Source organism: Haemorhous mexicanus, chromosome 13 (genome assembly GCF_027477595.1).
Source record: "Haemorhous mexicanus isolate bHaeMex1 chromosome 13, bHaeMex1.pri, whole genome shotgun sequence".
In the NCBI taxonomy this organism is placed as follows: domain Eukaryota; kingdom Metazoa; phylum Chordata; class Aves; order Passeriformes; family Fringillidae; genus Haemorhous; species Haemorhous mexicanus.
Window position 1 is genome coordinate 22,134,281 of NC_082353.1, and position 13,184 is coordinate 22,147,464.

General features: G+C 68.8%; 3 protein-coding genes across 3 annotated transcripts; 2 read left to right on the forward strand and 1 right to left on the reverse strand.

Moving 5' to 3' along the window:
- Nucleotides 1-1,127: 1,127 nt before the first annotated feature.
- On the forward strand, nt 1,128-2,946 carry ANKRD34C (ankyrin repeat domain 34C). The gene has a single exon (XM_059858227.1). It carries the CDS (start codon nt 1,141-1,143, stop codon nt 2,668-2,670), a length of 1,530 nt encoding a protein of 509 aa, XP_059714210.1. The 5' UTR covers nt 1,128-1,140; the 3' UTR covers nt 2,671-2,946.
- A 339-nt stretch (nt 2,947-3,285) lies between these two features.
- LOC132333091 (uncharacterized) lies at nt 3,286-6,650 on the forward strand. The gene is made up of 4 exons (XM_059857821.1): nt 3,286-3,550; nt 3,625-4,226; nt 4,829-5,077; nt 5,542-6,650. The coding sequence occupies exons 1-4, from the start codon at nt 3,286-3,288 to the stop codon at nt 5,776-5,778; spliced, it is 1,353 nt and encodes a 450-aa protein (XP_059713804.1). The 3' UTR covers nt 5,779-6,650.
- A 726-nt stretch (nt 6,651-7,376) lies between these two features.
- LOC132333564 (gonadotropin-releasing hormone II receptor-like) lies at nt 7,377-9,670 on the reverse strand. The gene is made up of 4 exons (XM_059858808.1): nt 9,475-9,670; nt 8,502-9,052; nt 7,926-8,130; nt 7,377-7,813 (listed from the first exon to the last, which is right to left on the reverse strand). The coding sequence occupies exons 1-4, from the start codon at nt 9,515-9,517 to the stop codon at nt 7,377-7,379; spliced, it is 1,236 nt and encodes a 411-aa protein (XP_059714791.1). The 5' UTR covers nt 9,518-9,670.
- Between the last annotated feature and the right edge of the window lie 3,514 nt (nt 9,671-13,184).

The window sequence follows — 13,184 nt, forward strand, 5'->3', positions numbered from 1 at the left end:
GACACAGACCCTGCAGAGCCTACAGAGCCCCCGCACACGGACACGGACCCTACAGAGCCCCCGCACACGGACACCCCCGCCCGCCGCTCCCCGCACCCACCTGCGGGCGGACGCGCCGCCCACCCCGCGCCCTCCTCCTCGCGCAGCGCCGGGCACCGGCACCAACGACTGCCACCGGCACCGGCACCGGCACCAACGATCGGCACCGGCACCCGGCACCCGGCGCTCGGCACCGACACCGGCACCAGCCCCGGCACAGGGCACGGGGCAGCGGCACCAACACCGGAGAGCGGCACCGGACACCGCCACGGGCACCGGGCAGCAGGTACCGGGTGGGGTAGCGCACCCCAGCATCACCACCGCAGCCGGGGGCGGCGGCGGCAGCGGAAGCGGGATGGCCGCGGCTTGGAGGGGCGCGGGGGACACCAGTCCCGGCGGGAGTGGGGGAGAGCCGCCGCCCGGGTCTCCCCCCGGCTCCGAGGGGTCCCCACGGGAAGGGGCAGCTCACGGGCAGGGAGCGGTACCGTGGGCGCCTTTGGGAGGGGCTGGGAGCAATGCGGGCGCTGACCGCAGGTCCAGGGGCCGCAGGATCCCATGGAGGGCACGGAGGGGTGGGGAAGGGCCGGGAGGCTTGTGCCCTCTCCAGGGGCACTCTGGGGGCACCGACTGTCGGGGCTGCAGGAGCACTCCGAGGAGTGAGACAGGGAGTGGGGGCAGCAGGAGTGGGTGGCAGTGGGGGTCAGTGGGGCGGTAGAAGCAGGGGGAGGTAGAAACACAATAGACAGCATGACTGTGGCTGCTGCTGCTTCCCTCCGGCAGTGAGGAAGCAGAGATCCCGGCTCCAGCCCAGGAAACCATCAGGGAAGTTCATACAGTCTCCAGTGAGCTTTGTGCTGTGGCCCCCCAGACACAGCAGGCCGGTGGAGACCATCAGAAGCTCTCTGATCTCCTGGGGAACCCACGGCATCTGGGCAGCTGTCTGCACGAGGTGGGGGCACACGGCCACAGGGACAGTGGGCTGTGGGGCAGTGCCCGGAGCATGGCATCCCAGGAGGGCAGGGACAAAGCAGTGGGGCTCACCTCTTCTCCGTGGTTCCCCCCACAGGCAGCACTGCCATCACCCAGCGGGAAGCAGCAGCCATGGATGAGGTGACGGAGCTGGAGCTGGGGGGCAACTCCCTGCTGAAGGCCGTGTGGCTGGGCCGGCTGCGGCTGACCCGGCTGCTGCTGGAGGGGGGGGCTTACATCAACGAGAGCAACGACAAGGGGGAGACGGCGCTCATGGTGGCCTGCATCACCACGCACGTCGACCAGCAGAGCATCCACAAGGCCAAGATGGTGAAATACCTGCTGGACAACAGAGCTGACCCCAACATCCAGGACAAGTCTGGGAAGACCGCCCTCATGCACGCCTGCATCCGAGGGGCTGGGGGGGACGTGGTGTCCCTGCTGCTGGACAGAGGGGCAGACCCCAGCCTGGAGGACCACTCAGGAGCCTCAGCGCTGGTCCACGCCATCAACGCCGAGGACAAGGCTGTGCTGCAGCACCTCCTGAATGCCTGCAGAGCTAAGGGGAAGGAGGTGATCATCATCACCATGGACACATCAGCCTCTGGCACCAAGACAGCCAAGCAGTACCTGAACGTTGCCCCTGCGCTGGAGTTCAAGGAGAAGGCTCCCCTCGAGGAGAGCACAGCCCCCTCCAGTGCCCACCTGAAAACTCCCAACTCAGCGCCTTCCCCGGCCGAGAAGGAGAGCAGCACTCTCAGCCCGCACCCTTCTCACACTGGGGACACTGAGCCACCCTCCCCAGGCCAGCGAGCTGGCACTGCCCGGAGAGCCCACCTGCCGCGGCTGAAGCGGCTGCGGTCAGAGCCGTGGGGTCTGGTGGCACCCTCGGTGCTGGCAGCCTCCAGTCACCGCGACGACACGCGGGTCTGCGCCGACAGCGAGGTCATCACGGGCATCGGCGACCTCTCGCTCTCCAAAAAGCCCTCCCTCACCCGCAGCAGCAGCAGCAAGGGAAGGGACCCCTCCCTCTTCCCCCCAGTGGATGAGCAGGCACTGGGGCCGCTGGCATGGAAAGCCACCCACGAGAAGAGCGCGGGCACCCACCCGTGCCTGTCCCGGAGCGCCACGGTCCCGGAGGAGCCGGAGAGCACCGGCTCGGCCGCCAGCTCCGCTGCAGGGATGGACACTCCCCACTGGTGGAGGCCAGGCACCGAACGCAACGGGGACTCGCCGGTCACCGAGGCGGGGCAGGGGCCGTCCGAGAGAAGGAAGCTGAGCGGGTCGCAGCTGGCCTTGCTGGATGGCTGCTGTGACTCTCCCTCCGGCAGCGCCAGCACATCGCCCAGCACCGGGCGGCGCCGGCCACCCGGCTTGCTGGAGAGGCGAGGATCCGGGACCCTGCTGCTGGACCACATCTCCCACACAAGGCCAGGATACCTGCCCCCCTTGAATGTGAACCCCAACCCCCCGATTCCTGACATTGGCTCCAGCAAAGCCCCCTCCCCGCTGGCTGCTGGGCTGAAGCCGCTGGTGCCCCTCACGCCCAGCTCGCCCAGGCGGGGCGATCTGAGAGCCCACAGGAAGCTCCTCCGCAGACATTCCATGCAGGCAGAGCAGATGCGGCACCTCTCCGATTTTGAGGAGGTCGTGGCGCAGTAGCCGTGCTCCACCTGCTCACAGGGAGGTGGCCGAAGCCGCGCTGTCCCCGCAGAGACGGGACGGTTCCCACGCAGAGTGGGCACTGGCTCGGGGACACACAGTGACCAGAGGGCTCAGCCCTGAGCCCCGGGGCTGAATCGGGAGCGGGCTGATCGGGAGATCGAGCCCACACCGTCCCAGATCGCCAAGCTCCGTGCCAAGGATCCCACCTGCAGTTCACTTATTCCTCACTAGTTGCAATCTGCTTTTCTTACATTCTGCTCATTCTCCCACCGAATCCCGGCCCGGAGCCCCCGGTGGTGATCTCTGGGGCCGAGGCGTTCATGAAGTGCCTTCCAGGAGGGGAAGGGGCTCAGTGCCGCGGGGGCTCGAGGAGCGGAACCCCCGTGCAGCCAGGGACCGTGTCGGTGCTCTCCCGGAGCGGGAGAGGGAGACAATGCTCCACCTCCGGGACTCCCGAGCGCGCCGGAGCTCCGGCGGCTCAGCACTCCCGGCTCCCGGCGGGCCGGGATGGGCTTGGCTCGTCTCTGAAGCGTCTGAACCTCAGGGGGTTCACTCCCCGCCACGCCGAGGAGCTCTGAATTCAGGAAGCGCTGAATATCCCCCCCGAGCAGGATGGTCCCAGCCCGGCTGCATGGGAGCCTCTGCCAGCGGCGGGGAACCCGGGATGCCAACTCACCGAGGGTGACACGGGCTCACCCCAGAGCTTCATCCCACCGCGAAAGTCGCAGGCACGGCGCCAGAGCCAAGAGCCCGCGGGCCCCCAGCCCCACGCCTCACCCACGCACGCTGTGCCGCGGGCCGGCCGTGTGCCGTGGCTCCCGCAGCTTCCATCGCTCCACGACTGCGTTTATTCACGGGACTGCGTGGGCGCAGGGGGGTAGGGGCAGGTGTTGGGGTGACGCCGTGGCCCTGCGGAGACTCGTGCACTAGTTTTGCACTGCATTAATAAAGCGCTCAGCTTTGGACAGAGGCTGATCTCGCGTGGAGCCGACACCAGCCCGCACAGGGGGTCCCGGCAGTGCCGCGGGGATCGCCGGGGCTCCCGGAGTGTTCGGCCCCGAGACGCCGGCGGGTTCCCAGGGTGCCGGCTCGGTGGAACGCTCCCGGGATCCCCGCGGGTGCCCGCCCCGGGGCCGGAGGTGCCGCCCGCGCCCCGCCCCGCCCGGCTCGCAGCGGAAGCGCCACGTCAGGGGGGCGGTGCGGGGCGGTGCGGGGCCGGCGGCGGTGCCGGTGGCGGGTTGCGGGTGGCGGTGGCGGTGCCGGTGGCGGTGCCGGGGTGCGGGTGCCGGCGGCGGGGCCGGTGGCGGTGCCGGTGCCGGTGCCGGGTTGCGGGTGCCGGTGGCGGTGCCGGTGCCGGTGCCGGGTTGCGGGTGGCGGTGCGGGGCTCGGTGCGGGTCGCGATGCCGGGCGCGGTGCGGACGCTGTGCCTGGCCGCGCTGCTGGGCGCGCTGCGGGCCGGCGGCACGGAGCTGACGCTGGAGCTGCCCGACAGCGCCCAGCGCTGCTTCCACCAGGAGCTGGAGAGCGGCGTCAAGTTCACCCTCGACTATCAGGTACTACCCTGCCTGTAGCTGGCTGAACCTTCCTGCAGCCCTGCATGCTCCGTGCCTGCACCCCCTGACAGGGCCTCTCCGCCCCGTTTGTGCCCCATCCCTGTGCCCCGGCCCATGTGCCTGCCTGTGCCCCGGTGCCTGTGCCCGCTTGCCCACAGCCCTGCCCGTGTGTGTGCTATTGCCTCTGCCCGTGCCACCTGCCCGTGCCTCTCCCACACTCCCATCCTGAGCCGTGCAGCGCCCCAGGCGGGGCTGCAGTTCCACCCCAGCTCCCTCCGCTGCAGTGGGAGTTGTTCCAAGCCCCAGCTCCATGCCCAGCAGTGTCCACCTGAGAGCCAGTGGACACATCAGCCGTGGACACCCCTGACCTGGGTCATGAGGGCTGTCCCTGTCTCCAGGCACCCCACTTGAGCCATGGGTACCCCAGCAGAGTTGCTGGCACTGTGGTGCACAACTTCCCCAGGGCTCCCCTGGCCTGGGCCCCATCCCATGGGTATGGTGCCCGCTGGCCTCTCACACAGCTGTGGGGCTGGGCGGGGGCAGGGGGCCCTTGCCACGTCGTTTGGCGTGTGCCACCATCGGAGATGCGTCTCCCTGCACAGGTGATCAGCGGAGGACACTATGATGTGGACTGCTACGTGGAGGACCCCAACGGCAAGACCATCTACCAGGAGACCAAGAAGCAGTATGACAGCTTCTCGCACCACACCGAGGTCAAGGGTGTCTACACCTTCTGCTTCAGCAACGAGTTCTCCACCTTCTCCCACAAAATCGTCTACTTCGACTTCCAGGTGGGCGACGAGCCGCCCATCCTGCCCGACATGAACAACCGCGTCACTGCCCTGACACAGGTGGGTCCCGGGAGGAAAGGAGGGAGGGAGGAAGGGTCCTGCTGCAGCCACCCAAGGAGTCTTGTGGGATGGCAGTTGGGGACTTGTCCCCTTCCTCCCGCACTGGATGCAGAAGTGCCAACCGCCAGCCAACAGCCCCACCACACACCACATCCTCTGCCTGGCTCGGGGGGGCTGGGCTGGCTCTGGGCTCCCCTCTCTGCAGCAGCCCGTGTCCATCCCACGTGAGGGAATTGCATCAGCCATTCCATCCCTAGGTGTGAGCTCTGGGCTGGGCATCCGGGTGCCCTCATGGGCCTCTCAGCTCCGTCCCAGTGGGGAACCACCTTGCATGGGTTCTGGCAGGAAACCTAGTACACAAACACTGCTCCTGAGTCCTGCTCTTGAGTGTTCTGGCACGGCCCTGGGCCCCCTCAGCTGAGCCATGTCAGAAGTGACAGGGCGCTCTTGTCCTTGTCCCCCAGCTGGAATCTGCCTGTGTCACCATCCACGAGATGCTGAAGGCAGTGATCGACTCCCAGACCCACTACCGGCTGCGGGAGGCGCAGGACAGGAGCCGAGCTGAGGAGCTCAATGGCCGCGTCTCGTACTGGTCAGTGGGGGAAACCCTCATCCTCTTCGTGGTCAGCATCGGGCAGGTGATGCTGCTCAAGAGCTTCTTCACCGAGAAGAGACCCAGCAGCGGCGGAGCTGGCACCTAGAGCTGCAGTGCCTGTGCCCGACTGGAGCAGGCAGTGGGACGGCCTGGGGCTGCACTGCACCTCTGATCTGTGCCGTGGGCAGGCGGGGGGTGGGAGCAGGGGGTGACACTGCTGAGATGTGACACTGCCACCCAAGGACAGGCGTCCCCCAGCATCACCTCCCACTTGCCATCGCCCGGCCTACCCTGTCCCCTCGCCTGGCCAGCCTGTCCCCCTTCTCTGGCTGCACTGGGAAGGGGGTGGGACCAGCACCAGCACAGCATTGGGGCGCCCTCGTGACTGGGACGTGACTGGGATGTGACTGGGATGTGACCACACACCGCCCCTGAAGCCCTGTGCAGCCACCGAGGGCAGGGGCAGCGCTGGCCCACCTGCACCCACCCAGTGCCCTCCGCCCCAGGAGAGCTGCCCGTGGGCTGGGGGTCTCTGTCTGCACCCCAGCTGTCCTGTGGCAGGCAGGGTGCTCCCAGCAGCAAGACACAGCAACAGCAGCGTCCAGCAAGGGAAGGCTGCTTGCTGGCTGGTCCTCTGGCTCGGCCAGCTCCTCTCCTCGCAGCAATTCTCAGGCTGGCAGCAGGTGGAGTGCCTGTACCACGTGGTTTTCATACTCACACGAGTCTGTGCCTGAGACTCAGCCCCCTCTCACGTTCCCCCCACACGTGCCAAGGAAGCCCCATCCCTGCCCCAGAAGCATGGAGGACCCACACACACCTGGGACTGCAGCCCCTCATTCCCTGGAGCCCCCCAAGACCCCTGGAGTGACTGGTGTGCTGCCCCTCCAGCCCTCAAGCAGGTGTGAGATAATTTTTCAGAGCTGAAGCAACTCCACTGGACTTTCCTTTGCCCCTTTCAAATAAATCCCTGCAAGCATGGCTGGCACTGCTGTTATTGGGCACAGCTCCTGCCTGCTCTCCTGCCTTGCCCCCTGCCCACAGCAGCTGAGCTTGCTCCTGGCACAGGACCAGAGGAGGACACTGCTGCTCCCTCAGCAGTGAGGGGCCCGGGCAGCCCCAGCCCTCGCCCACCTCCCCAGGCCCCAGCAGCCGTGCTGGCTCTGCCGGCAGCGTGGCCTTGGGCAGCTGCTGCAGGCGGGAGAGCTGGCCCTGTGTGCCTCCCAACAGCCTTGGGCAGCAGCCAGGAGCTCCTGTTTGGAGCACAGCCCACATCAGCAGCACCCTGGGACTGCCACCAGCCCTGGCAGGGACCAGCCCTGCGCCCACTGTGGGCGTGAACAGGGAGGGAAGCACCAGCCCTGGCCAGGCTGGCATGGCCTGGAATCTGCCCCTACCTGGGGACTCCTGAGCCGCCCACGGTGGGGACAGGGGCAGCTGTGACCCCCGTGGGTCAGGGTGCTGGCTCTGGGGATGCCAGCTCAGCTCCCAGCTGGGGGACACGGGACGGACAAGAGATGGCCTTAGACACTTTATTGCTGTTCAGGGCACAGAGAAGGGAGAGGGGACGGGGGCGCCCCACCAGCCCCAAGCCCGCAGAGGCGCTTTGGGGTGCAGGGAGATCAGCACTGACTCCTTCCCCATGGAGCTGTGCTGACCCGGTCACCCTGCTGCCAGACACCCCTGCCCCGAGCAGCCCGGCTGGTGTCACAGGGAGCTGCTGTGACAGGAGGGGTCCCTGGCAGCCCCTCGGGGCCTGCCCAGCCCCGGGGCTCCCCGCTGGGGCGGCAGGGAGGAGGCTGAGCAGCGGAAGGAGCCGGTGGCTGGGGAGGGGGGCTGGGCCAGGGGGCCGTGCCTGCACGGGCACCCCCAGCCCCCCCGGAGGGGGATGGTGAAGAGCCCGTAGGTGATGGGGTCCAGGCACGCGTTGAAGAGGCCAAATATGAAGAGAATGTGGGTGAGGGCCGGCGAGATCCTCTTCTCCACGGTGCGGGGACAGAACCAGTGCCAGAGCCCCAGCAGGTAGTAGGGGGTCCAGCAGAGGATGAAGGAGGAGACGATGACCAGGCTCATCCGCAGCATGCGCAGCCGGGCCCGGGGAATGTTGTTCCTGGAGCACCGCAGCGACGCGTCCCGCGAGGAGACTGGGGGGAAATGGGGCTGGGACAGGGACCCCTGCGCTGGGGGGTCCCTACAGAGCTCCAGACAGGACTTCCCCTGGGCACGGGGCTGCATCCCGGGGTGCCTGGCACTCACAGAGGCCCGAGCCCATGCGGCGGGAGATCTCCAGCAGGATGCGGGCGTAGCAGCAGACCATGATGAGCAGGGGCAGCAGGAAGAGGCAGGCAAAGCCCACCATGTTGTAGAGGGTCTCGTGCCAGGCCCGGGGGAAGCTGCCGCGCGTGGTGCACTGCGTGAAGTTGTGCGGGGGGCTCAGGGTGATGGTGTGGAACAGGAACAGCTGCAGACAAGAGAGGTGGGGTGGGGGTGATGGGGGCTTTGCGCCTCCCGAGCCACAGAGGGCACTGGAGGCCAAAGCAGGGACCCCCAGACCCACAGGGACAGACCCAGCCTCGGGGAGGGGACCTGTGACCCCCTGCACCGGCCCTGCTCCGCACTGCCAGGGGCCCGGAGCACCCCCACAGCGGGCAGAGCTGGGTGAGGGGGTCACTGCCACAGCTGCTCTACTGCCAGCTCTGCGTGCCCATCCCACAGGGCTCTCCATCCCCAGCCTGCGGGTCACACGGCGGCACCAGCCCCGGCAGCGCGCCCGGACAGTGCCACCGGAGGCCGGGCCGGGCGGGGTGTGTCACCGGAGGGCCCGGTCGGTACCTGTGGCACGGCCAGCCCGGCGCTGAGCAGCCAGGCCGCCTGCAGCATGGCGCGGTTGCGGGCGCGGGCGCGGGCGATGGCCAGCGGGCGCAGGATGGCCGCCTGCCGGTCCAGGCTGATGACCACGGTGACGAAGGCCGAGGCGTACATGGCCAGCAGCCGCAGGTACATGAGCAGGCGGCAGGCCAGGTCGCCCGCCCGCCACTGCAGCGTGATGTTCCAGACGGCGTCCAGCGGCATCACCAGCACGGTGACCAGCAGGTCGGCGGCGGCCAGGTGCCGCAGCAGCAGGCGGATGTGCGGGCGCCGGCCGCTGCCCCGGCCCCCCACCGCCCGCAGCACCGCCAGGTTGCAGCCGGCCGAGAGGGCGAAGAGGGCGAAGGTGACGGCCACGCGCACCTGGGCGGCCGCGGAGAAGGTGGGCAGCCGCAGGGGCTCCTCACCCCTGTCCTCGGGGGGGCTCCAGGCGCAGCCCCACTCGGGGGGCGTCGTGCCTGGGGGCTCCGTGCTGCTGTTCCCCACTGCAGGGCCCGGGTCTGCATGGCCCCTACCTGCCACAACAGGCAAAGGGGCAGCGGCAGCCCTGAGGGGGGGGCTCTGGGTGGGGCAGGCCACACTCAGCACCGTGGGTCCTGTCCCCTAGAGCCCCCTGCCCAGGGCCACAGTGCCGACATCACGTTTCTGAGCTCACTTCCCTGTGCTCCATCCTTGCCAGCTCACTGCATCCTGCTGCTACCCCAGAGCCTCCAGCAGCCCCCGAAGCCCCTCCATGCCCCCAGAGCTACAGGGTCCCTGGCACCAAGCAGGGCAGAGGAAGACAATGGCAGCTGACCCCAACACGCCCCCCACCTCAGGCCATTACTGCTGTGGCTCTCCCTGCCCAGAGTACCCCTCATGGTCCTACCTGGGAGGTGACCCCACCCAGCCCAACAATGATGCCTGGAGGACCAGACACCCCATTCCCCCGCCTCACCTGCGTCCAGGGTGTCCTGCCTGGCATTCCCCAGCCAGGCCATGGCAGGGCTGGTGCTCACACAGTGCCGAGGCTCTGTGCTGAGGGCTCCTGCATCTGCTCGGGGGCACGAGGGGGAGCGGGGCGGGCAGCGGGGCAGGTACCGGGGCAGGTTCTGCAGAGAGGCAGCACCTGCTGCTGCAGCTGCAGCTGCTGTGGCGTGGGCGCCCTTGGCAGCTCAGAATGGTCCTTGACGTAGCCAGCAGCTCGGAACAGCACGGTCCTTCCCCTGCCACCCACAGCACATGGACACACACGTAAGTGTGCGTGGTGCTCACATGGGAATGAACAGTGGGATGTGCCCCACGTCTGTGGGAGGGAGCCCCCCCAGCCCAGGGGGTGCTGAGCCCCCCCAGCCCAGGGGGTGCTGCCAGTGCCCCCCAGGACTGGCACTGCTGCTGCCAGGGGCAGGTATCAGAGCACATAAGGGCTCCTTGCATTGAGGGGCATCATTTGGGGGGCCCAGAGACCCACAGGTCCCTCCTCCCAGCCCTGTGACTGCCAGCTGCTCCCCCGGACTGTGGTCATGCCCATGGCAGTCCTCATGGCTGGAGCACGTGCCCAGGTCCCTTCAGCCCTGGCTGGAGAGCAGGGGCTGCAGCCTAGGAGAGGGCAGGCCAGGGGGCTGCTTTACATCTCAAAGGCTCGTCACGCCCCTCCTCCGCCCCAGCAGAGGATATTAACCTCATTAGAGAGTCCTTTCACACTCCATGGGGTTCATTAACCCCCCGCCCTTCACCCCAGACCCCAGAGCTGGGAGGATACTCCCCATACACATTAGCACATGGCTGCCAGGTCCCAACACCCTCCTGCTAATGGGGACCCCAGACTTCAGGGAGCCACCAAGGGGGCTGGGGGCATAGGGTCCCCATCACCAGCTCCTGGCAGGGTCTCCAGCCCGTGGGCTCAGGCCCTGCCCCACACCGAGCTGGACCCCAAATCGACCCATCTCACTCTGCACAGGGAGCTCCCACAGGCCCAGAACTGCCAGGTGGGAAGGCTGGATCTGGAGGGTGCTGGGGACCCTCAGCCCTTCCTGGCCGGGGGTAGGGGCAAGGGGAGCGCCTCTCTTGATCCCCCCCAGGTTGCTCTCCCAGCTGGTGCCTGGCTGCCCCACAGCCCCCAGCCCTGCAGCCCAGCGAGGAGAGCCCAGGCATGCCAAACCCCATTCTGTGCCCAGCTCCTGGAACAGCCACACGGACACTCAGAGAGGGCACAAGGGTTTATTCACATGCAGCCACGCCCGGCGCGTCCAGCACGGCTCCAGGCTCCGATGGGCAGCTTGTTCCTGCAGCTGTCCCAAGGGCCAGCGTGTCCCCAAGCTGCAGGGCTCCAGACGGGCATCGTGGGTGCTCCAGGCCCGGGGACTCACCCGGGTCAGTGCCGGGGCTGTGCTGGGAGCAGAGCCTCCAGCAGTGAGAGCAGGTCCGCAGAGAGATCCTGGGGAGCAGACAGAGAGAGGGTGAGCACCACACAGAGCTGCAGGCAGGGCTGGGGTCGTGGCAGTGACAGCCCACCCACTGGAATGGCTCCTGGGCAGGGACAAGCAGGATACGGGACAAGGGACTCCATTCTGTCCCCACCAATGGGATCCTCACAAACATGAGGGAGGGAAGCACCAGGAAGGATGGGGCAGGCTGGGGGATCCACCTCAGCCGCTGCACGGAGCAGGGCTCACCTTTCCATTGCCTGCCCCAGACAAGGCTGTTGTTACCCCAAAACCAGTTCCTGCACTGCCCCACACCAGGAGGATTCTGAGGCCGCCCCAAGGGGGTTGATCCCAGCCCCACGCCAGCCCCATGCTGAGAGTCACCCCAGTCCCCACCAGTACGTACCTGGGTCTCTGTCCCTGTGCCCACGAACTCCGACAGCAGCAGTCCCGTGTCCAGGACATCACCAGGGAGATCCGGGGGGGCCCCGGCCCCGGCAGAGTGGGGAGGGGTCAGCCAGGGTGACGCAGCGGAGGTGACAGCCTTGTTCAGCTCTGAGGAGATCCCCACTGCAGGCAGGTAGGGGGGTGGCCCCCAGGTCTCCGTCTGGATGTTGGAAACCCCAAGAACCTCTGGAAGGGTCCCGGTTGCAGGGATGTAGGAGGGAGACCCCCAGGTCTCCATTCCAGTGTTCGGACCCCCAAGTGCCTCTGGGAGGGTCCCTGCAGCAGGGGTGTAGGGGGGTGACCCCCAGGTCTCTAAGCCCAGCTCCGGAGCCCCAAGCACCTCTGGGGCAGTGTCCCCAGCAGGGCTGCAGAGAGGTAGCCCCCAGGCAGCCGTCCCCATGCCGGGAGCGCCGTGCAGCTCCGGGGGGATCCCCGCCATGCCAGGTGACCCCCAGCCCGCGGCGCCGGGCGGCGAAGCATCGCGGGGGTCGGTGTTCTGGCAGCACCCCAGGCCCCGGGGACACAGGGGACAGTGTCGGGGGGCCGGCGCCCCCCGGCCGAGCCCCAGCAGGGCGGAGAGGTGGGCGATGTAGCGGGTGGCGAGGCGCAGGGTCTCGATCTTGGTGAGGGTCTGCCCGGCGGGGGCCAGCGCGGGCGGCAGGTAGTGCCGCAGCCGCAGCAGGGCCTGCGCCAGCCGCCGCATCCGCAGCTTCTCCCGCTCGCTGGCGCTCTGCCGCGGGACCCCCGCCGCCCCGCCGCCCCGCCGCCCCTTCCTGCCCCTGGGGCGGGGGGCGGCGTGCCCGCGGCAGGGCCCCCGAGCCGCGGCGGGGGACGCGAGCCCGCAGGAGTCGGGCGATGCTGCGGGAGAGCTGCTGCTGTAGCCCTGCGGGTCCGGGGCTCCGCGGTCAGCCCAGTCCTGCAGCGGGGCGGCGGCGGGCAGCATGCCGTGGGCCATGGCAGCGCCGCAGGCTGGGTCCGGTGTGCCGCTGGCCCCGAGCCCCCGGCTTTATGCCGGCCCGGAGGTGTGAAGAGGCACCTTCGCGGCTGCGGCAGCAGCACTTCAAAGGCCGGGGGTCTTGGGGGGGGCCGGGCCGCGGCTGTGAACACGGGGTGACGAATTTCACCCCAGAGGTGTGAAGCCGCTCGGTGCTGCCCCTCGGCCCCGCGCGGGGCGGGGGCCGGGGCTGGGACCCACCCGGGCGCTGCAGCGGGGTCTCAGCGGCTGTGCTGGGGGAGCTGCAGCAGGCTGCAGCACGGGGGTGCAGGGGGTGCCCTGGGTCCGTTGTGGGGCTCTCATGGGGCTTCAGTGGGTTTGCAGTGGGTCTGCGGTGGCGCGTCCCCGGGTCTCCCTCTGCAGCACAGGGAGCTCCCCTGTGGCCTTGTGGGACTCCCCCCAGCCGGTTTGGGGGTGCGGGTCTCCCACCGGCCCCTGGCGGACCCCTCAATGCCGGCAGTGGCAGGGGAGCCCCCACGGGCGGGTGTGGAGGGCCGGGCCGGGGCTGGGAGGAGCCCCCGCGGCGCGTTCCCAGGCCCCGCAGGTGTCGGGGCCGGCGGGTGTGAAGGTTTCCCGGGAAACGGCCCCGCCGAGGGACGGAAAATCCATCAGAGAGCAAGGGGACACGGGCATGGCACGGCACGGGCCCCAGAGCTGGAGGGCACAGCCTGGTCTGGTGGTACATGTGGGGGCACAGGACCCCAAACTGGGTGGGCACAGCCCGCTGCTCCTGCGGGGTGCAGGACCCCCCAGACGGGGTGTGCGAAGCCCTGGGAACGTGAGGGGCACAGGATCCGCGCA

Excerpts from the sequence above, each read along its gene's own strand:
- LOC132333564 (XM_059858808.1), bottom strand. The coding sequence starts at position 9,517 with ATGGCCTGGCTGGGGAATGCCAGGCAGGACACCCTGGACGCAG. Across the intron at positions 8,131-8,501 it reads CCGGGCTGGCCGTGCCACAG|CTGTTCCTGTTCCACACCAT; the intron begins GTACCGACCGGG and ends TCTTGTCTGCAG. Across the intron at positions 7,814-7,925 it reads CCGCATGGGCTCGGGCCTCT|TCTCCTCGCGGGACGCGTCG; the intron begins GTGAGTGCCAGG and ends ATTTCCCCCCAG.
- ANKRD34C (XM_059858227.1), top strand. The coding sequence starts at position 1,141 with ATGGATGAGGTGACGGAGCTGGAGCTGGGGGGCAACTCCCTGCTGAAG.
- LOC132333091 (XM_059857821.1), top strand. The coding sequence starts at position 3,286 with ATGGTCCCAGCCCGGCTGCATGGGAGCCTCTGCCAGCGGCGGGGAACC. Across the intron at positions 3,551-3,624 it reads GACTGCGTGGGCGCAGGGGG|CGCTCAGCTTTGGACAGAGG; the intron begins GTAGGGGCAGGT and ends GCATTAATAAAG. Across the intron at positions 5,078-5,541 it reads GCGTCACTGCCCTGACACAG|CTGGAATCTGCCTGTGTCAC; the intron begins GTGGGTCCCGGG and ends CTTGTCCCCCAG.